The 24668-nt window shown below is 35.4% G+C and overlaps 2 protein-coding genes across 3 annotated transcripts; both read right to left on the bottom strand.

Moving 5' to 3' along the window:
• Positions 1–14: 14 nt before the first annotated feature.
• On the bottom strand, positions 15–11594 carry LOC146526755 (autophagy-related protein 13 homolog). 2 transcript variants are annotated; one of them, XM_085206702.1, is made up of 6 exons: positions 11112–11594; positions 10592–10940; positions 10307–10493; positions 3948–4113; positions 3672–3815; positions 15–620 (listed from the first exon to the last, which is right to left on the bottom strand). In XM_085206702.1, exons 1-6 carry the CDS (start codon positions 11307–11309, stop codon positions 363–365), a joined length of 1302 nt encoding a protein of 433 aa, XP_085062828.1. In that variant the 5' UTR covers positions 11310–11594; the 3' UTR covers positions 15–362. The 2 variants fall into 2 exon arrangements, with proteins under 2 accessions (XP_085062828.1, XP_085062829.1); XM_085206703.1 differs by lacking the exon at positions 15–620 and adding an exon at positions 1093–2845.
• Positions 11595–14541: 2947 nt separating this feature from the next.
• Positions 14542–19470, bottom strand: Ubc7 (ubiquitin conjugating enzyme 7). Its single transcript, XM_085206711.1, has 4 exons — positions 19236–19470; positions 17191–17272; positions 15316–15575; positions 14542–15086 (listed from the first exon to the last, which is right to left on the bottom strand). Exons 1-4 carry the CDS (start codon positions 19279–19281, stop codon positions 14962–14964), a joined length of 513 nt encoding a protein of 170 aa, XP_085062837.1. The 5' UTR covers positions 19282–19470; the 3' UTR covers positions 14542–14961.
• Between the last annotated feature and the right edge of the window lie 5198 nt (positions 19471–24668).

The following is a 24668-nucleotide window of genomic DNA, read 5'->3' as shown; positions in this document are numbered from 1 at the left end:
GTAAAGAAGCGATGCAAACGTTGTACAATAAATTTATTTAAAAAGCGAAATAATCTCTATATTATTATGTAATGACATAACCAGAACTATCCACCTGTCCGTGTGGACGCTGCGTATACAAAACTCTGTAACATTCAACCATTACATTAGACTCGTGAAAGACTTAACATTTACAATATATGTGTATGTGTGTACGTGTGTACGTCGAGTATGACCCGACCGACAGTTTGATATCAACAACACTTAGTTACAACATTCAGTCAGTTCTCGTTTCATGTTTACACGTGTCCCTATCTACACGTGTCTATATCTTGATCAACAAAAGCGTACTTCAGTAGTTACAAGAGGTTTGTCATTTACGTTTAAAACTCGATGTGATCATCGCTGAGCATGGAGGCGAGCATGCTGTCGAACTCTGGCACCGCCTCCTCGTAGCGGCGCAGCTGGTCCGCCAGCGCGTCGGGCGCGATCACCTCGCAGCCGCCCCCGCACGCGCACCCCCCACCACGCCTCGTACCGCCGGCGCACGTGCCCCCCGCTCCGACAGTCCGCGCCACCGCGCACTCCTGGTAGAAGGCGGCCAGCTCTGTGATGGGGCTGCCATCCGCGAACGGGAACTCCTGTTCAACGGGACTGCTATTATATGCTACTACGAAAATGGTTTTTTTTTTAAAAACATTTATTTTATACAATACAAGTAATAAGGCTAAAAGAATTTTATTATAATGTGGAGGCCACTTTAATAGTAGTAAGGGTAGTTCGTATGGGCACAACTGTAAACACGACTGGTTGTGGGTTCGATCGCCACCCGAGGAAATATTTATTTAAATTTATATTTCCATTTCTCCACTCTGGTTTCGATGAGTACCGCCACTCAACATGCAATGCCGCAAGATTCTCTCTGCCTACCCTCTGTGCACAGGATGAAGCATGAAGCTGATTTATTTTATTTATAATGTGAAGCATATTTTTTAAGCAAACGTGAACAATAAATCTAAAATAAAAATAAATAAATAAAAAGCAAAAATGTTTTTTAGAAAAAGCTTTTATTTAAACACTCTAAAAAGAATAAAAAAATATAAAGTTTTTCTTTTAAACTATCAACTCATAACCTCCTAATTTTTTTTTGGATTTTAGACATTTTTAGTTTTTGATTTTAAATTTATACAATTCAATATTTGTCATTAACACAATGAGCCGTCAGTGTCCATATTCATGTTATAATTTAATTACTACATATTTTTTTTATCACAAGAATTTTGTTCAACAACACCAGCAACACTACATGGAATATTCACTTCAGTACATTAAAAGAGCACGCCATTATTAATCCAATTATATATAACAGTAATGACACTGTCAGCAAACTGAGCAGATTCATCAACCCTCATATACTTTATAACAGGGGTTGAAATATCGTCACGCCAGGCATCGACACCTGACAAATACCGATACCATATTTACCTTTATATTTAGATACGTTTACCGTCGTCTCGTCCAATCACAAATATGTGTATGTAAGACTACGTCAACGCTTGGTGTCTGTGTGTGTGTGTGTGTGTGTGTGCGTGTGTGCGTGCGTGCGTGCGTGCGTGCGTGCGTGCGTGCGTGCGTGCGTGTGTGTGTGTGTGTAATCATAGTTATTTTTAATTCAATTATAGCCAATAATCAATGACGCGCATCTACTTTACAAATCTAACACATAAAAGTAGTTCATTTGTGAAAATATACAACAAACAATTTATATATAACTAGCGGACGCGCGCAGCTTCGCTAGCTTATTTAGGGGTGAATTCTAATAAACCATGAAACATGTGTTCAATGAAATGAGTCTAAATTTCAAATTTTATAAAAATCAGTGGCGATTTAAGAATTTTTCCATACAAACTTTCAACCCCTTGTTTGGACCCTTAGGAGAAGAATTCTAGAAAACCATGAAACATGTGTTCAATTAAATACTTTTAAGAGTCTGAATTTCAAATTTTATAAAAAATGATGCCGATAAAAAAAACTATACAAACTTTCAACCCCTTATTTGCACCCTTAGCGGGAGAATTCTAGAAAACTAGTGGATGTCCAGATTACGAAAGTAAACATCTGTCCAAATTTCACGTTTCTACGCACAGCGGTTACGGCTGTGCGTGCGTCTTACCTCAGTCAGTGAGGACAAGTCCTTTTATATATATAGTAATTATATATAATTTACGTGACACTGACACCGCTCGCCTCATTGCGCTCATATTCAAACCACGTTATCACAACTATAATGACTGCCCTCATCATCCCCATAATGCTCATGCTCATCACGATCTTAATCATCGCCTTTATCCTTATCATCACCACGATTATCAGCCTGTCCTCGTCCATTACTGGACAAAGGTCTCTTCAATAATATGCCGCGGAGCTAGACCATCAGCTCTTACGTATTCATCCTTAACCTCTAGTATAATCCATCCATTACTCTTAACTTCGGGTATAATCCATCCATTACCCTTAACGTCCGGGTATTCTCCATCCATTACCCTTAACCTCGGGTATCACCGATGATGAACATGAATGATTAAAGACGAATGATGAGGGTTGAATGATGAGGGACGAATGATGAAGGACGAATGCTTAAGTCCGTAACCTCGGGTGGCATCCATCCACATACCCTTTCCTGGGGCATCATCATCCCCCAAACCCTATCCTCGGGCACCATCCTCCCCCAAACCTTATCCTCGGGCATCATCTTCCCAAACCCTATCCTCGGGCATCATTCACTTCATTATTTCACTAACTGCACCACACACATCACAATATGGCCCTTGACCTCGGGCGATATTACGTTTCCATGTTTCTGAAACTTAAACAATATAAGCTTAGACTTGCACACATCATAATTACTTTTATTTCTTGTCACTTAAAGTTTCTATTAACCCAATTAAATAGATTATATTAACATAAAATTTCTCGAAATTCATAACCTGTTCAAATGATTTTGACATTCGAAATTCATAAAAATTCATAAGTTACCTGACACAGTCTATCTAATCTGGCAATAAGCTTTAACTGTTAAAACTATTATACTTAAATTTCTATTGAAGACCTTTCATTTATCCGTTTATTTCCCAAATGTAAAAGAAATAAGAAGAAGTAAATAAAAACCATAATTAGAAAAGCAACTCCTGCTTATATTCAGAACAGGAAAAAATATAGAAAGCTCAATTTATCCTCAAAGTATAAGAAAAAGAAGAGAAAAAAAGAATATATATATACAGTCTACTTACACTTTGTGAGCGTAGGAAATTTTGTATATCCTGTCGTATCCCGCTTCTGATCTGTTGGACGAACCCACAAATCGAGCATTTACAATGACTTTATTTACACTTGTTTTACACAATTCAATTCTAATAACAAGTTGTCTTGACAAAACCTTAGAAAGTAATGAACCCGGGTGCCGCTTCGTCGCGTGAACAGACGCAGCACACTACCGCCACTTAATACATGTACAGTACATGAGGCAAGTGAAGTGCTCACATCTGCCTCTCATCTTTGTACAAGCTAGATTACGCCTATTTTATTATGAATTCGCCTTTTATATACAAAAGCTGTCAATTTCACGTGAGTTGCGGTGCGTAATTTGAAAGATTTAAGTTTATATATATTTCAGCGGGTTATCACTCACTCACCATGAGGCTGGTGTATCTGTCGTTGTCGCGCGGCCGCGGGACCTTTATGGCGGTGCTGGGACCTCCCGCTGCGCCCCCTTCTTCCCCCTCGCCCGCCACCGCCCCGGCCACCTCGCGCCCCCGCATTGAGAGTAGTCTCATCTTCTAAAAATTAGAATGTTACACTGTAAATGTAAATTGTGGATTTAATTACCGCTGGGGGGTGTGACCTATTACCATTTCGTTGGATAAATAAATTATACAAATGTATAAAAATAAACACAATAATTTACGTACCTCTTCCAATTTATCCTTTTCTGCCAGGAGCCACGCCATGGGTGGCTCAGGGGGCAGCTGCTGGCTGAGTGTGCGGTGCAGCTGCCTTATCTTCACAGTGTCCACAAATGCACCTGCCGTCAGAGGCTTTGAGAGATCCACTTCCTTCTTGTCACTGTTATTTTTCCTAAAATACAATAGATAGATATAAAAGACACAATAGTTATCTATTACAACAAGTATTTTTTTATCATATCTATATATAAAAAAAAAAATATACTTGTTAATCTAATAATAACAAATTAAATGTTTACATAAACAAAAATCTTTTTTTTATTAGTCAAATAATTTTATTTTATTCAAAACTAGCGGCCCCCCTGTGGCTTCGCCCGTTTGAACTACATAATTATTCAATTAATATACAGAATTGACTGACAGTCAAATGTATTAAATATTAATGAATAATTTAATTTACTCATTCAGAAACAGCCTTAAATGTTAAATTATTGATTTGCGTAAGGATTTATAATATTCTTTTAAAAACTTAAAATAACTGTTTTGATTTTATATTACAATAAATATCCAAATCGAATCGAATAATCCAATATCGAAATCGAATCCAAAATAATTAATTGATTAAATGAATCGAATATCATTAAATAGAACAAGGAGGTTCTCAATTGAGAACCTCTTTGTTTTGAAAAATGGTTAAAATATAGATTTATCACAAACAAATACAGATTATTATTATAAGCATAAGTATTGATATTTATTTATTTATTTATAACACAGTACATTAAAAATAATTATTCTTCGCGGTCTTAAGCCCGATTCGGCTTGTGTGACCACTGCACATTCCTAAGTACATTAAGTTATAGAAAACATAAAAACTATATAAAGATACAAATATTTTTAACAAACAACAACGAAATACAAGGTCACTATGAGGCATACAGAGAAGCTACTTTGGCACTTCAAGCTGCCATATCAGAGGCTAGGGCTCAGTCATGGACAAAATTATTGGAAGATCTGGATAGAGATACTTTTGGTCGTCCATATTGTATAGTACTAGGCAAACTTTGATCGTGGATGCCTCCATTAACAGCGACTTTAGATCCAGAGCTTTTAAAAACTGTGATTGATTCTCTATTTCCATTGATTAAACTTATTTCGCTTCATCGACAAATTTCTGTCTCATTTGATCGGGCGATCGAACCAAGACTTGCTTGGTCTGACAACTTTAATATAAATGAGCAGGAAATGAACCTAGTGATAAACCGCTTGCGAAATCGAAACACTGCACCTGGTCCGGACGGTATTCCGGGTCGGGCTTGGATGCTGGCCTTACCCTCTCTTGGGAGTAAGCTGAGGCGCTTGTTTACGAGTTGTCTTCGCTCGGCTACATTTCCTGTATCTTGGAAGACCGCTAGTTTGGTCCTTCTGAAGAAGGAAGGTAGGCCTGCAAATTCTCCCTCTGCATATCGCCCTATATGTCTGCTGGATGATGTTGGGAAGTTGTTTGAGGGGATCATAGCTAATCATCTGAATAACCATTAGTCGAATAATGGCCCGAATCTATTTATTTATTTATTAGGAAGCCAACGTTACATACTAAGACTCCAATGTTTACAAACATTTTTAAATATATTGATACAAAGTATGTCTCAATTATAGGCTAACTTTGCATGTATAGTAAAGTTGTTGCTCACATCTAACTTAACAAAAAAAAAAACAACAACAATAATAATTAAAAAAAAAAACTACTAACCAGGTATATAAATTTTAACTTATAACATAAACATTGTTCTAATTATAATATCAAATTGAGATTTTTGCTCTAATTTGTTATAAAGATTTAAAGTTCTATTAAGTGGTGCATTTAGGCCTAAATTTGTTCTAGCGAACCTTGTTTTAAAATTTTGGGTACGTAATCTTGCATTCCATTTAGGGGTAAAAATATTAAGTTGACTTAAAATCTTCGGACAATCAAGATTTCCAGATACTAATTTATGTAAAAAGCAAAGATCGGCAATCTATCTATCTTACGAAAATCATTACTGATATGATCTCTATAAGATAACAATTTTAAAAAATTTTTTTGGATTCGTTCCAATCTGTTTTTATGTGTTACATAATATGGATTCCAGACAGTTGAACAGTATTCTAAATGACTCCTAATTAATGAATTAAATAAAGTAATAACTGAACTAGATTTTTTAAAAGGCTTAGCTTGGCGTAGCTTGTATAATAAATCCTAAAATGCTTAACGATTTACTCATTATATCATTTATGTGTGGAACAAAACTCAATTTAGCGTCTACTGTTATCCCTAAATCACGTACTTGAGTAACTTTTTTAATAGGATAACCATTCACTTTATAATTATAATTGATGTCAGAAGTCTTCCTACTAAATGTTATACTCTGGCATTTCTTGTTATTTAATTTCATACTATTCATAGAACACCATACAGCAAACCTGTCTAAATCCTGTTGCAAGAGCTTACAATCATTCACCGACTCAATTTTTTTATATATTTTTAAACCATCTGCATACAATAAGAAACTACAATGGTGTAAAGTAATTACATCATTATAAAAAATATAAAATAAGACAGGGCCAAGTCTAGACCCTTGTGGGACTCCTGAATGTAAAAAGAATGTTCTTGACTCATAACCACCAAGCACTACATTCATTTGTATATTTTGTAAATAACTTTCCAACAATTTAAGTACTTTCCCCTGTACTCCATATTTATAGAGTTTATTCAATAAAAGTTTATGATTAACAACATCAAACGCCTTAGTCAAGTCTGTATAAATACAATCAACTTGTTTATTAGAGTCCAATGATAACGCGATATCCTCTACAAAAGATATTAAATTTGTTAAAGTAGATCTATTTTTTATAAAACCATGTTGACTATCTGATATCACAGGTTTAATGTGCCAAGTTAGGTCCGGACAGATAAGGGACTCAAATATTGATAAAATACTAATAGGCCTATAATTTTCAATACACTTTTTATTACATTTTTAAAAGTTCAATTTTTTTGTTTCATTGTTTAAAATCTTATAATCAGCGTTTACGAAATTATATTTGCAACTAGTACTTGGTTCTAAAAATACTTCTACTGAGCTAACGTTTAAAAATATATCCAAAGGTGGGTGATAATTATCAACAGGACAAACGTGAGTGTCGCTGTAACTAACCTTAATATTTTCAGTACCAGTAAAAATTAAGTCTAATGTTTTACCATAAGCATTATTAATAACGTTACGTTGTGAAAAATTTGTAAGCGACATAAAATCTTTTATTAAACAACCTGCACATGAACTGGTGCTTTTCATTGTACATTTTGTTTTATCCTTACTATCTAACACCCAATGTAGTGAAGGTATATTAAAATCACCAATTATAAAAGTTGTACTTTGCTTAACAAATACACTTTCAATATTTTGTACAATCATTTTAAGTTTTTCATAATTAAGGGGTGACGGGATATATACCGCGCATATTGAAATTGTTGCAGACCCAATTACTAAATTGACCCATAAATCCTCATAGATAGTTTCCCAAACAACCATTCTATAGCTTTTAATTTTATTTAAAACTGCTATAAGGACACCACCACCATCACATTTTGCTGAATTACTAGATTCTCTATCCCTCCTATATACAGCATATCTATCATCTATAAATTCTCTACTATTGATATTGCTATTAAGCCATGTTTCCGTAAAGATAATCACATCAAAATTATCATTAACTATAGAGCGATAGGTTGCATTTACCTTTGTCCTAATACCTCTTACATTTTGGTATAAAATTCTTAAATCACTAGACATTAAGCTAAAAATAAACAAAAAAAAAATAGTTCCAAAAACCAAACAATATTTGAAACGTTAATAATAATATGAAATATCAATGTAAAAAACAAAGAGCTACTCCAATCTATACTTAATATAATAAAGCGAAAGAGTTTGTTTGTTTGTTTGAACGCTAAGATCTCTGGATCTACTGAATCGATTTACTTTGTTTTTGTTTTGTATGAAAGCTGCATTCTTCAGAAGTGCTATAGGCTATATAATATTACATTACACATATATACTAATAAATTAAAATACTTTCTAATTTGACATACAGTTTATTCAGCCATGTTAATAACAACCGTCGTCGCTACGCGACCGCGTTCGTTACCGCGTCATTTAGATATTCATCCTTATGAAAATAAATATAATAGTCACTTTTAGCATTTCATCTAGATTGAAATTATATTTCTATAGAAATTATATTCTTATATTTTAAGCAGGCGTAGCCGCGTCCGGGTCCGCTAGTGTCTTTAAAAAATCTTTAGATTTCACAAATATAACGTCACTTGCTGCAGTCTTTCTAAGGAATATATTACCATTACGCGACCAAACGAAACGATATTGTTTGTCCCTGGCAAACAATCTTGTTGCTGCGTAAATATCTTTCGAAGCCGAAGTCAGATGTTCTGATATAAAAACGGGGGCTTTTTCTCCTGAAATTCCAAGATGTGATGTATTCAACTTGTTGTCAGGGTTTTTTTATTATAGGTAATGACTCCAGCCATAAATCGATCACGTATAGGGGGAGAAAATTTTACTACCACAGTGCGAGGACGAGATGAGATTTTATTTTGTTTAGCAACTCTTGTACATTTAATAATACTACCTTCGGCGATCTCAATGTTTGTAACTTTACTTATTTGTTCGACGGTCTTTACAAGATTTTCAGTTTTAAATTCAGGCACACAGTGTAATTCCAAGTTAGTAGTTCTCGCCTCTTTCTCCAATTTATTAATTACACTACTGTGATTACTAATAGTATTCCTCAATTCAATGTTGTCCTTTTTCAAATTAACGATTTCAATTTTAGCTTCGTCTAATTCCTTCCTAACGCTATCATAAAGATTAGAGAAATATTCTAGAGATTCCTTTATATTCTGTAAAACATTTAACTCCTCACGAATCTTTTTTAATTCAACACTTAATGTGCTGGTTATTACTTCTCTCAACTCCTTAGATATTGAAGAAGTCGGATTTACCAATGGTGTACTATTCTCTGGGCTATTTTGTTTCTCTTTAGATGTTGTTACGTTTTGAATGGCTTTACGGCTAACTGAGGCACAAGCCGAACAGATCCACTGTGTTCGACTTATTGTACTGTTGCTATTTGTTGAAATACATTCAAAGTGGTAGTGCGCTTGACATTTACAAAATTTGATTCTTTTTTGAGTTACCAATATGTTTCCTTTACAAGTAACACATTCATTTATCATTTTAAAATATTTCGTAAGAATCAAATAAAATTTAAAAAATAATTCTACAATTTTATTTTGTTAGGATTCGATATTAGGTTTATTAATTTCAATCCATAGTATCTGCCACTGACAGACTATGACGATGAACGTAATTAATCGTACTGGTTTTACAACTTCACACAAATACCGTTCCCTTGTTTTTATACTGTGAGGGTAGATGTGATTGCAACAGCTGTTAGGTTAACACTCTTAGGGAATATAAAATATGTTTTATCACTTTAACACAGTTCACTAAGTTTCAAACGTAAACCAAAACGACAATTTAATATTAACAACTATTAAGCAGTGATCTTAATACTTTAAGAGCCATAATTAACACAAATACAATTTTAAAACACAGTTTTTGAGATAGTGAGCAACTACACGTCTTATTACGTCGAGCGCTGAGGTCGTATCTGATAACCAGTCTGGCTTACGACAAGGGCGGTCGACAGTGGATGCAATCTTGCATATTCGTACATAGAACTAATAGTATAGTCGAATAGCACTAGCGGTAAGCATAGATATAGTCAATGCATTTAATTCAGTTCCTTAGACTGCACGTGCTGCTACGTGATGAGGAGTCGTGGGAAGCTGTAGTTTCCTTTTGCGAAACAGTAATGTTGCAAAAGGAGGCTGCGGAACGGAATCGACAGAGGGTTGATTCCATACGAAATAAACGTCGTTTAAGAGCGCCATTAATCATCCATTCAATTCTGCCTCAAGCACAGGGGTTTAATATGACATTAGGCGAATGCTGAATGGTTATCTTAGGACTGAGTAATTTCAGCTGGTTAGTAGTCAGTAGTAACATAGGGAGGATTGCGGATGCGGTTCATCCGATTCTCTATTGTCTTTCTGTCATATTGAGGATTGACAAACAGAAGGGTTACAAATCCCACATAACTTAGTTTTTACCCCAAGAACTGGGTATCTTTTTAAAGATTTTCCCTACCATATTAAAAAAAGGTGGTTATGGTAAAGTTTAATGTGTTAATGAGGTGTATAAATAAATATATTCTATTAAATATACATATACATAAAACATAAAAACCTTGGGCTCTCTTTAGGAAAGTGGTCACTCTTAATCATGATATTGTCACTGGTAGTCAGTACATTCTTATCAGCAAACTTTCTGTCTTCAGGCAGAATTGTCATCTTCGTCCTGTACACTACATCTATCTGTAGGGTCCCTATAGGAGTGTGTAACTCGCTCACTTTGATTGTTTTATGCTTTTCACCTGTAAACAATTGTTTTATTATAGCCATTTAAGTTAAAAGTAATATTTAAATTTTTCTAAAAACAATATTAAAGTACTCCACAGTCATTGATACCTACCCAAGAGATCAAGATTTGGTTTGCCACCATAGATTTTATGTGAAAGTTTGTAAGATTCCTTGTTCTGCAGCCGTGATAATTTATAAGCTGGAGTGATTCTTGAAATGCTTAATGTTGACTTGAGCATGATGCTCATACGGTAGTAAATGGTGGACACAGAGCTTATGCCAGTGTCACAGCCTGGCGTCATCCTTACTGTCCACAACTCCAGGACCATCTCATCGCCATCATTTGTACGCAAGTATATTTCAATACACAGAATATTTGTCAATGCCTCCAATACTTCTCCATTTAAAACTCTTTTAGTGTCAGTGTTGACTTCTGGTACATCCGGAATAGATAAATTAAACTACAAACATATAGAGAAAACACTTCATCTCTAAATATACAAATACTACTCAATTAATAATAACAATAAATATATTCTATTTTTTATAATAATTTATATTTAAGAATGTAAAATTTATTCTCTTGTATATAATATATAATAAAAGTATATATCATAATATATTAGACTCACCCACTGCAAGCTAGTTGGTGATGACAGAGGACCTTCATCTGAGGGTTTTATAAAGTTACAATCGTGAGCTATTTTTTTTCCTTGTCTACTTTGCACAACAATTTGAGCGATTTTTAATGTTAATATTGTTGTAAATTTAAATAACTTCACTCGATCCTGCACGTCCGCGTTTGAAGTAGCCATTTTCATGTTCCTCATTTAAAAGATTAATAATTCATTCAATACTTCATCGAACAATACGCATTTTACACAAACAAGCGAGATAACATTTTAATATTTTTCTATTTTATTTTTAATATATCATTAATTAGTAGATCAAATAAGAAGATAGTTAAAAATTCGATGCACAGATGATTAATCAATAAAGAAAGACGACTTAAAGCTATTAGACTATACTAAACATATCGTCAGTAATGGTCAAACTCAATATGCAATAGGTCCCAGTAGAGACGGCTCTGTTCTACGGGCACGGCAATAGACAATTAGACAGGCTGCAGTAGCAGTAGGCACAGATACAGATACTAGCTGCCACAGATTATATTATAATATCAAAATAGTAATTGCTAACTTGACAGCCCACTGACACAAAAGTACTCACGATATTGCTTACCTGTGGACCGTGTTAGTAATACATAAGAAAGAAATATTTGCAATATTTATAGAATATACGAATATATTTCTTATATGTATTTCTAAAATATGCTTATGGGATACCTGGCCTACCTGGATACGGGATTATTGGGAACCTTTAATGACATATAACCCAAAACAATATTTTTAAAATTTTTGTCTGTTTGTCTGTCGTTTGTTTTCGCTAATTAAGCTTAAGATAATTTCAGAATCGGCTTCACTATTCGATTCTGACAAGCTCCCGAAAACATCTAGGGTTTATTTTATTACAATCGGTCATAAATATATAAACTATGTCAATTTAAAGTACTTAGTTAGGTCGCCATCGCCACACCTTCAAGTAACCTATAAGAATAAAACAGCTTTAATTAATTTATTAGTCTTAAGAATTTTCATTGTTACATAACATGTATAAAATGTATAATAATCTCTATATATAATAGATTTCCAGTAAAAATATTTTGTCTGTACATTTAGTATTATTGACTGAAACGGATAGAGGGGCACTTAAAAAGAATATTAGAAAGCAAAAAGATATATTTTTTAATTTCTTGTCTTTCTGTATGTATTGTATGGTCACTCTAATCTTCGAAAGTACTGAACCGATTTACTTAAAACTTTATTAATTGCTTTGTTTTAACCCAGCTTAACATTTAAAGTTTGTTTCATCAAAATCAGTTCATTAAAAAAAGTTATCGTCATTTGAATGAACTCAAGGCATTAATTTGCCTGCAAATATTATATAGCAATCTCTCTATGTATAAATTGTTATATTATTCAACAAACTGATGAAGAACGACTTGATCTTCAAAGAAATATCAAGTAAATACATGGATTCGTCGGTTCGTTCGTTTCAAATAAATCTATATATAAATATCTAGAAACATCCTTTCTACATGTACTTTGTAATAACGGCATATTTGCCAATTATACATTTGGTTAATAATATATATAACTAATTTAAAAGTGTAGAGGAGTTAATATGCATTCATTACAGTTATTTTACAAAGAATATTATGAATCCTTACCCAAATCAATAATTAATTTAACATTTAAGGGTGTATCTAAAGGAGTAAATTCACTGACTTCACATTTAACAGAGTTTTAAAATGATGATAACAAGTACTTACATAACATAGGTACAAAGAATGTATTGTTACAAGAACATATATGTAAGACAAATAATTAGCTTTATGTATCAATGCTCAAAGTATATTATTATAAATATCGACAATGGTCATATTTTGCAATTCCAAACAATAAAAACATCCTTATAGAAATTATGATAATGTAGTAAAGAAACCATATTAGAAGATTACAGATTAAAGTAATTAAACATCATATTTTATGGAAAAAGTGATCACCGCCGCCCACGACCCCTCAGACCTGTAATACCAGAGGAGCTACAGGTCGGCTACTACAGCCTAGCCTAGGTGCCGGCCTTAAGGGTGGAAAAAAAGGCGCTTTTTGAAGGTACGCTGTATCTCACACGCAGCTGGGTAGACAGAGGGATCCTAGTGATAAGACACTCTAGATCTTCAATTTTACTATGTCACTAAAATACTTATCACTCTCAACAACTTCTGTTTTGTGGTAATTGGCATTTTATTACGGTTCTACATCAGATGTGGAAGTCTTCAAACTGAAATGTAGCCTGGATCCTGCCCCAGACCTAATAGCTACAGAACAAAAAAGTTTCATTCAAATCGATCCAGTAGTTCAGAAGATGTGAGTGTACTGTACAAATAGACAGACAAATACTTTATAAATCATAGATTCATGTTCTATCCTTACCTATATTATAAATTCGAAAGTAACACTGTCTGTCTGTATTTTACGCAATCAGGGCCAAACCGCTAATTAAATTGTGATAAAATACTCATATAGAGATACTGGAGGGTCTCGGGATGAACATAGGATACTTTTCTCTCTCATATTTGTACTATTAGACTCAACCTTATGAGACACATAAAAAACCTTTTTTACAAAAATATTGTCCCTTAAATATTGTTTAAAAAGTCGGTTTATGTTTATCTCTATTATATACTCTTTAATCGTTTGGGTTTTTATTTGATATTGTTCGTGAAAAAAAAAACAGTCTAATTTATAACCTCCTTACTTCTTACAAAGTCGGTTAAAAAATTACCCAATTTAAGTAGGTATCTAAGTACGCCCGCACAGAAAACTTTAGGTACTTTTTCTTATATTAAGAATTTCCTTTCGTTACTTTTACGTCTTTCGTTTCTTCATTTTAATTACTCAGATATTTTTTCTAATAATAAATCTCCACTTATTATTCTTTTTTAGCTTATTTTAATTATATAGGCTTATATTTTCTCATCAATTCTATTTAAAACTGAAAATAATTTCATAAATATATTTAATAAAAATATTCGTATAGTTCAAGCGGGCCGGGTCCGCTAGTTGGTAATATATTCAATGTACAGATTGAAAATTTTACTGTTTTATTATTAAATTAAAAATTGGTATTAAATTGAAGCAAATTATAAACGAAATAAACACATCCTAGTTCTCTTCTGTTTAATTCGATATTTTTTTGTCAAATACAAAATGTCCTCTAGTAAATAACCTATTTGTAAAAAAATAAATAAATCAACTTCACGCCTTATCCCGCACACAGCAAGAGACACTGGACACATGTTAAGACACTCCGCTCTCTACTTTCTGTCGAATTCTGGAGGCATTGCGTGTTGAGTGGCAGAACTCAACGCTCAAATCTTTTTGTATACTTAATTGCTTTTTTACATTTGATATACAAATGAAAAATAAAACACAATGGTACATAACGCTTATTAAAACTTATTTATTCTTAGATTGCTGCGGCTTCAGTTATTTCATTTCGCGATATAAAAATATAACATTTGTAAATATATTATATTATATACGGTATCAGTCGCACTGGGTTGGGCTTCGAGGACTATTCTCGATATACATATCAAGTTTAAACAAGTAAAACAATATGTAACATTATAGCTCTACTACTTGATGTCATCTTTGCAGGGTGTCAGCAAACTTAACTAAACATTTATTACTTAAATATTGTATAATTTGCTAGCGATTAAACTACCGTATTCTAAATACATGTAATATGTGTATTGGTATGTGTATTGGTGTTCGTTTAGGCACTATCCGCGGCGTATGCTGTGTGGCACCTGCGAGGTCAGGCGGCCTGCGAGGTCAGGTGGTCGCAGGGCGTGCGTTACTCGGGTGGCGGCAAGCCCAGCGTTTTCCGAACCATACGCTCTGCTATTTTATTAAACTGCTCGCGGTCTTCCCTCCACATTTTAGCTGCGTCTACATTGGCACCGCTCTCATCATTGGGCTCTAAATATTTATTCAAAGTATAATACATATTATGCATGTCTACAAAAAATATCCGAGCAACCGCACTCGAGCCGTCTTTCACTAAGAAACTATTTTACGTTAAGAAATTCAAAGGACATAAGAAAACAAGATGAAATTGTTTAATCAGAAATATCATAAACACAGAAAAATAAAGACAAAGCAAAAGTAACAGTTTTCAAAGAAGCAAGAGTGTGTCTGTAGTTCGTACCGGCCAGCATGCTGACGACAGATAGCAGGATTTTCTCGACGCTCTGCACGGGCGACCACCGCTCGGCGCTGCTCTCGTACCCCATGGGGTCGTCGCCGGGCGCATGCAGGATGGAGATGCACACGCGCCCGTCCGCGTAGATATTCGGATGAAATATCTCGCAAATGAACTGCATCTTGGGGGGACTCAGGGGGTAGTCTGGCGGAAACACCAACTTGGCTGGAAATATACCTCCTTCGAAGCAAGTGCCTTCGGGTCCTCTGAAAACGAATAACATATTTACAACATCTGTGATATTATGTAATTATCACCCATGGCGCATGGACACAAAGTGTGATTGTAAACGCGACTGGTTGTGGGTTCGATCTCCACCCCAGAAAATAAAATATTTATTTAAATATATATTTCTGTTTCTTCGCTCTGGTGGCGAGGCAAATAAATTGCTATATTATTCAACACATTGATGAAGAACGACTCGATCTTTAAAGAAATATCTAGTAAATACATAGATTCTTTGGCTTGTCTGTTTGAAATAAATCTATATATAAATATCTAGAAACATCCTTTCTACATGTACTTTGTAATAACTGTATATTTACCAATTATACATTTGGTTAATAATATATATACAGTGGGTAAAAAAAGTATTTGCACACCCTAATTTTTTGAAGTTACATCTACAAAAAAACTTCAACCTTCATTACGGAGTAAAATAATTTCTTCACGCGTCGATAACGACAGTTCAAATTCTTTCGGCATGTTGGCTTCAAGATTTTTTCTGAACACTAAACAAATGTCTCGTTATTAAAATACGTCTCCCGATGTTCACATGTATACATACAATGTTCACATTTAACCTAAAGTGACAAAATGTCGCGGGAATAACATTGTATCTAGGGAATGGTTGGTGTGCAAATACTTATTTGACTTTAAGAAAAGGTGTTTTTACCATCTCATTTATTTACTTCTATTTTCTAAGAATTTTTAATAATCGATTCTAATTATACATAGATTAAGCTATTAGATACAATAATTAACTGAAATCATTCTGTGATTGAATATTCTGTGAATCATTTTCTAGGTGTAACTTCAAAAAAATTAGGTGTGCAAATACTTTTTTACCCACTGTAACTAATTTAAAAGTGTAGAGTTAATATGCATTCATTACAGTTATTTTACAAAGAATATTATGAATCCTTACCCAAATCAATAATTAATTTAACATTTAAGGGTGTTTCTGAAGGAGTAAATTCACTTACTTCACATTTAACAGAGTTTTAAAATGATGATAACAAGTACTTACATAACATAGGTACAAAGAATGTATTGTTACAAGAACATATATGTAAGACAAATAATTAGCTTTATGTATCAATGCTCAAAGTACATTATTATAAATATCGACAATGGTCATATTTTGCAATTCAAAACAATAAAAACATCTTTATAGAAATTTTGATAATGTAGTAAAAAATCATATTAGAAGATTACAGATAAAAGTAATTAAAAATACGGGCGTACGGGTCACCTGATGGTAAGTGATCACCGCCGCCCACGACCCCTCCTCAGACCTGTAACACCAGAGGAGCTACAGATCGGCCATTCCACAGTTGTGTGGCGCATGGAAGCAAGTTCCTACTAAAGCGCACAATAGTGTAGTGCTGCGGCATATAGAAGTAATATAATAACAAAACTTAAATATCTCAGATAGAGAGACAGATACTTGGCGATTACTCATTTCATACTACCCAGTAAGTATGTAAGGTGAGTCTAGCATGTTTAAAGTAATATGTTTTACATGAATCTATAATATCTTTTTAAATTAATTAAAATCTTGTCATATTACAATTTGTTATACGGTGACTATATACAAACGTTATCAGAGCCTCCCATTCAAAGAAATTTTCTTCATTTACAGGTCCTGCTATAATGCCTTCTGGTGGATTCAATGTGAGTTCTGAAAATAAGTTTTAATACTATCATTTATAAATGTCTGTCATTTTTATATATTAATTTATTTTATTTCTACCCACTAAATTATATATATATAATAATAAAAATATATTATTGTATAGTATAGTAATATATCTTTACTTGTAAAAAAACCAACCTTTCCTCTATTTGACATCAAATTAACATTAGATTTACCAGCAATTTAGATATACCTATTTCTACCTTAACCAGTCAATATGACTGGTTATAAGAAAAAATGCTCATCGTAATTCCAGTCTTTATTTACTTTCAAAAATTAGTAAAATGAATTCAAAAATAAAATATTTTTACACAAATGAATTTATGGATGTTGTCAAATAACAAGACATTTAATCTTTTTCAGTTTGTTGCTCACAGTGTCTACATATGTAGATTATTGTTATTGCAGTATCCTATTTGACACCATTTACATACAGAAACCGTGCCATCTGCAGTTGGTATACATGCTTCATGTGGTTTTTGCCTTGAAGTCTGATATTCTGAAAGCAAGTTCTTCTGCTAATCAATATAAAAAATCTTTCCGTGAGATATTTTCTCCTGTTGTTTTTGTATAATATCTAGCTATTGATTCCGGTTATGTCCAAAATATAAAAAATGATGGTCACTTGTTGTTCCACAAATATTGAAGTCTCAAAGTATTTCCTTTGTATACCCCACGTGCATAAAATATTGCAAGAAATGCCTTCAATTTTTCTTGCGTAATTGTCCAGGAATTCCCCGAAACTCGAGAGCCTTCTAACTCTGTACAAATTCGTATATTTTCTAAAATATGATTGTCAATCAATAATAGGAACGCACTACTTAGATTTCCGTTCATAATGTTTCTTTTAGCATGTGCTGTTGGCCCGTGTACATCCTTGAAAGTACTATGAATTGGTAATCTATCAACAATACCTCCTTCTTCAATTCTCGTCCAAATTGCAGCAATTTCAGTTTGCCTATTTGGTACATTACTTTCACCTTCATCTTCAGAACTGGAAGAAAATCGTTTGCATCGTCCCGTATGTTTGTTTGGAATATTTTCCTGTCTGTCACTTGAATGATCTATATTGTGTTCATCAAAAACTTCCTCATCATGGACCAATTTGTGTATCTAATAATTCACCGTCACTATCATATAATTCACTTTCCACATCTGAACAATTCTGAGGTATGCTGGTTGCATTTTCTAAATATGTAGAAACTTTATTTCGTTTTGACATTATAAGGGGCTCACTATATGCAGGCTACTTGCTGAAGAATATATTTTCGAATATTTTCAAATACACGTAAATGATTACGTTTGGAGATCACTTGAAATAAGGACTCGTAAAAAAATCGCAAAGATACCGTAATCACCTAAATCGGCTCATTTACGATAAAGTAATGAACAAAAGATGCATAGGGGCATTATTTGTATTTCCACGGTCTCATGATTCTCCCGAAATCATACATATCTTCATAGAAACATGCACTAGTCATTTTGACTGGTACTGGTATAAATAGAATTAAATATATATATATATATATATATATATATATATATATATATATATTTGTTAATGACATATATAAAGTAAAATTAAGTTCATAAAATATATTCTCTACTTATAGCTACAAAAGTCATAACATCAATTGGAAAGCAAATGTTTAATGTCTCTAATAATTTTGAATTGAAGTTGGACGACCAGTCAGAATGACTGGTCTGGTAAATCTAGTGTTATGGAAGGATATTAACAGATAATCATTAACAATGATTACCATATGAACGATTGATTATATTAAATATAAAAAATAAATCAGCTTCACGCTGTATCCCGCACACGGTATGGAATATAAAATATATTATCTAAATATAATTCTCCAATATTTTTTATATTTTACGTTGCTTAGTATTAAACAAAGTATTTCAAAGTTGTGCTTGATAGTAATATGTAAACAGAACTTACGTTTGTACTCGGCCATTAGCCTTCTTAAAGCTGAACCAGCCATCATAACGGAAATTTTTCTGTCTTATTAAAATCACATTAACAATGTAATATATTTAACAAATTACTAAAACTAATGTCATTAAATAGGAAATATCTTAAAACTATATTAAAGTTATTATTGCTTTACGTTAAAGAGTTTGATCGCACCAGTCACCACACGGCGCACTTGTCAAACTGACAAATTTGTGTTGTTGTGGTGTTGACTGTTGACTAATAACTACAGCTAATAAGTAATAAATAATAATGGTACTATTGCAGTACCAAAGCCAAAGAATTATCTAATTATTATATACGACTAAAGTAAATATCAACTAACATAAATTATAAAATAATTAAATCATCATTTTCTGATATCCGCTTACTTATTATTAAATAGTTAAGATTATAAATATTGTTAGCATATTCGTGTAAAAGTGGGTAGATTTAGGTGAAAAAGACAATAAAAGCAATGGAATTGTGTCAAACGGACACAGTTGCTTGTAGGCGGCAGCCCTGACTGGAAGGTATCTAGTGTCTTCTTCTTCTTCCTGGCATTAATCCCGGCTATTGCCAGGGTCTGCCTTGCTAGTCAAACTACTCCACTTTGCACGATCTTTTGCGTCCTCGGTGGTCAGACCATTGGCTCTCATGTCCTGCATCACGACATCCAACCAGCGCTTCCTTGGGCGTCCAGGAGGCCGCGTCCCAGGAACTGGTATAGCAAGGCACTTGCGTCCGACATAGTTCTTAGGCCGGCGCGTAACGTGGCCAAACCATCACAAGCGACGCTCTTGGAGCTTATCCGCTACGTCACGAACCCCAAGACTACCTCGAATGAATGTGTTGCGTATGCGGTCAGACCGCGTTACGCCGCACATCCATCTCAGCATCTTCATTTCCGTGACGTGAAGCTCCTGAGTGTGCCGAGATAGTGCTGGCCAACATTCGCTGCCGTATAAAAGAACCGGTCGGACGATGCTCTTGTATATCAGCCCCTTGAGCTTGGGCGGTATACTGTGGTCACCACACCAGTGACCTCCCGCCATTTGGCCCAGGCAGCGCTTATCCGGCCATGGATATCGTGATCGATGCCTCCAGACTCGTGCATAACGGATCCAAGGTACCTGAACTTCTCCGACTTCACGGCTGGCTCAGGATCTATAAGGATGGTGCTCGAGTCCCGGCTCCCGCAGGCCATGTACTCTGTCTTCGACACATTTAGTTTAAGACCGCCTTTCTCAAGCGTACCCTTCCAGAGGTTCACTTTACGCTCCAGCGTCAGTCGGTTCTCGGCAATGAGTGCTATGTCGTCGGCATACATCATCAGCCATGGAGGCTGGTCCTGGATGTGAGCCGAGACAGTATCGAGCACTACATTGAATAAGAACGGACTAAGAGTCGAGCCCTGGTGAACCCTCACTGTAATCGGGAAGGGTCTAGTGTCGCCAACAGCAGTCCTAACCATAGAAGCGGAATCGTGGTACATGCCTCTGATAATCTCAATATAGGCCTCAGGGATCCCTTTGGATCGCAATGCCCACCAGATACACTGACGAGGCACACAGTCAAAGGTCTTCTGCAGATCTAAAAAGGCCACATGCAGAGCTCTCCTTTTTTCCCTGTATGCCTCCATCAAAGTTCTGAGGGCGAAAATGGCGTCCATGGTGCCCGATCCTGGCTGAAATCCATATTGAGACGCAGAGACAGTACACTCTCGGCGGAGCCTGAGGTCGATCATGCGCTCGAAGAGCTTCATGGTATGACTCATAAGCTTAATGCCCTTATAACTACCACAATCTTGAACACTGCACCTTCCTTTGTAAATAGGGGTAATAATGCTAAGCCGCCACTGATCAGCATCTTTTTTCTTTTGATTTTCATCGGCATCTTACCAGTTCAAGATACGGTTAAAAAGGTCAGTAAGCATGAGCACACCAAGAGAGCCCAACGATTTCCACGCTTCGATCGGAATGTCGTCAGGTCCCACCGCTTTTCCGTTCTTCATGCGTCGAAGGCAATTACGTGTTTCGTCAAGGGTTATTGGGGCAATAAGTCCGAGGTTAGGCGGTGGGTCGTGATGAAGACTGCATGGGTGCTGAGTATTCAGCAACTCCTGGAAGTAGCTTCTCCACCTCTCCTTCACAGACATTTTGCGATATCTTGCGTCGCTTTATCCCGGAAACGTGCCAGTTTGTAAATGAGCTTCTGCCCCTCCACAGTTTCAAGTTTGTCATACAATGGTGACAAACTCTTACTGCGGGCTCTGGCTACAGCTCTTTTACTGGCACGTTTAGCTACTGTGTACTCCAGTCTGTCTTCAGGAGAGTTGGATTCCTGCCACTTCTTAAAGGCAGCCTTCTTTTCACGAGTCACCTCCTGCACCTCGTCATTACACCACCATGTCTCCCTGTCGATGACACGTCCTCCCCTAGAAAGGCCAAGAACGCGCCTGCCCGCCGCAATGATTGCCGACTGGGCCCGATCCCAAGCATTCTGAGCAGTCTCGGTGGTAGTCGAAAGATTATGACTTTTCACCTCTGCCGGTCGGTCGGTCTGCATCGGTCCATTCAGCAACCACCACTTGATCCGAGGGCTACGTTTCTCGGCTACTTTCTTCTTCGGAGTGACGTTAAAGTCCATGACAAGAAGACGATGTTGGGCCGTTAGGCTTTCGCCTGGAATGACCTTACAGTTAGTTACCCTGCCCATATGACACCGTCTGGTCAAGTCCCCCCCAACTAAGACCACTTCGGTAGACGGTATAGCAAGTAGAACCCCTTCATATTGCTCCCAAAATGTCTCCCTTTCGGCCGCGCTACATCCCGCCTGGGGAGCATAGGCACTGATTAAGTTTGTGGTAAAGCCCTCAATCATACCCTCACCCGCATCAAGCGGTCGGAGCGACGGTCAACTTCAAAGAGCCCATTCTGAAGCTCTTCAGAAAGCACTACCGCCACACCGTTTCTACCTATAGGTGACCCAGTGTATATAAGCCGGTAACCCTGTCCGATGTTACGGGACTTTTTGCCCTTCCAGCGTGTTTCCTGGAGGAAAGCACACTGGACCCGACGTCTCATGAGTACATCTGCAAATCTGGAAGGTATCTAGTGTGTAGTGTTGTTATTGAGTGATAAAATAAATTAATAAAATAAAATAAAAAGAGCCTTTATTTCCTCTGACCTGTTTACAAAATTTGTTTTACTTATAACTAACATTTTACACAATATATAAAAAATTTTACTCACATAGAATAGAATATTAACTGAAATTGTCCTTTTTTTTTCTTTTTTTCGGTTTTTTTCAAATGTTAATTTTTTTTTTCAAATGTTAATTTTTTTCTAATGTTTTTTTTTATTATTATTATTATTCAATATTATTATTTCCACTAGTGTCAGCTACCAGGTCAGGCTGTCCTATGACATAGGCCTCCTCAAGTTTCCTCCACTTGTGCCGGTCTAGTGCTGTGGAGACGGTCCACCCCATTGGCAGGTCGTCTTCCCATCTTTTAATCTGTCTCCCTCTCCGTCTTTTCCCATTTCTTGGGTACCATTCTGAGACTTTTTTGGTCCACTTTCCTGCATGTAATCTCATCATGTGACCAGTCCACTTCCACTTCAGAGTTCGTGCTTTTACTTTGACATCCGATACTTTGGTAATGCTCCTGATTTTGGTTGCTTTGCATTTGTCTTTCAATCTCAGGCCCATCATGCTCCTTTCCATTCCTCTTTGGCATACTCCCAGCTTGTGTTCAATTTTCTGTGATAGTGGCCAAGTTTGACAGCCGTAGGTGAGGCATGGGAGGATACATGTGTTAAATATTTTAGATGTTTCTGAAATGGGCACTGATTTACTCTTTATTATTTCACGGAAGGACCAGTATATTTGCCAATTGTTATTTATTCGTCTGTCTACTTCCTTATTTGGCAGATCCTTTACTGATATTACTTGACCCAGGTATATATATTCGTTGACATATTCAATCTCTTCCTCCACTTCTATTTTGACTTTGGTCATGTTAGTCATTAATTTGGTTATGCTGGTATTCATTGATAGTCTTGCTTTCTGATGCTAGTTGTTGCAGCATTAGTTGTAGAGTGTCTGGAACTTCTGCAAACAAGACTATGTCGTCTGCGAATCTCAGGTGGTGTAGCTTTTCTCCATTGATATTGATGCCGAAGTTGTCCCAGTTGAGTTGCCTGAAGATGTTCTCTAAGAATTGCGTTGAGTTGAATATCTTGGGTGACAGCGGGTCTGCTTGTCTAACTCCTCTCTGAATTTGGAATTGATTTCCTGTTTTTTCAAGTTGTATCTTTGCTGTGCTTTTTTCATATATTTGCTTTATTATTTTTATATATTTTTGCTCAACCCTTTGGTTTCTCAATGAGTCCCATATGTAGCTATGCTTCAAGGAGTCAAATGCTTTATTATAGTCGACGAAGGGTAAGTAATACGGGCAATTGTATTCGTTGCATTTCTCTATTACTTGCTTGACAGTGTGTATATGATCAATTGTTGAGAAATCGGATCGGAAGCCAGCTTGCTCTATAGGCTGATTACCATCTAACTGTTTGGTCAGGCGTTCTAGTATAATTTTTATGAATATTTTATACAAGTTCGGGATTAAGCTGATAGGTCTATAATTGTTTATATTACTCTTATCTCCCTTTTTATGCAAAAGTATGATTGTTGAAGATGTCCATTGAGTGATACATGTCACTTATTGTAATTACGTGGAGCCTCTATCCGAGTACGTTAGAAACATATAGACGTTATGTGTTTTTATCGTGTTTATTTTAAACATTAACCGCTTCCGATTTCTGACAATATTGTTAGACGTAAATAAATTAATTTTACACATTGAAAATTCAAATCCAATTAAGAGTAAAATTTATAAAAATTGTAAAGTGTGGTTAACTTACTCAAAGATGCTACAAAGACCTGCATTTCTGCTCGGTCTAACCTGACAGCTGCTTATTATTCATCCTCAAATCCATTCTTCAAGTTTTCATGAAATCACAATAAAGTTTATAAAATAATGAAATTATTACTAAAGTAGGTAGTCCCTCTATTTTTCGATAGTAATTTAAACTTTATGAAATACAACAATGATTTTATGAAAAAAAATAGCTTTAAATTTTGAGAATACCACATTTGGGGCGATGAGATACACACAAAGATATAAAGACTTCGTGCGTATCCCACTTCTGATGTTGATGATTAACGCCCAATATTAATAATGTATCTCCTATCTCCAGTTAACGTCTATCTCGTACTGTCCGACATGTCTGTCCAATCACTAACCTGCATGCCTACCTCCATCTCTGTCTATTTCAATCTATGGTAGCAATTTTTGGATTAGGATTGGTTATTAACATTGGGCATAAGAGAACTACGTGATAGTGATCTTTTAAA

The sequence above is a fragment of the Heliconius melpomene genome, chromosome 21 (assembly GCF_056956725.1).
Source record: "Heliconius melpomene rosina isolate 202511_hmr_F chromosome 21, ASM5695672v1, whole genome shotgun sequence".
NCBI classification, from domain to species: Eukaryota; Metazoa; Arthropoda; class Insecta; order Lepidoptera; family Nymphalidae; genus Heliconius; species Heliconius melpomene.
Note: the sequence above shows the minus strand (reverse complement) of the source record. Positions and strands in the feature narration are given on the sequence as shown.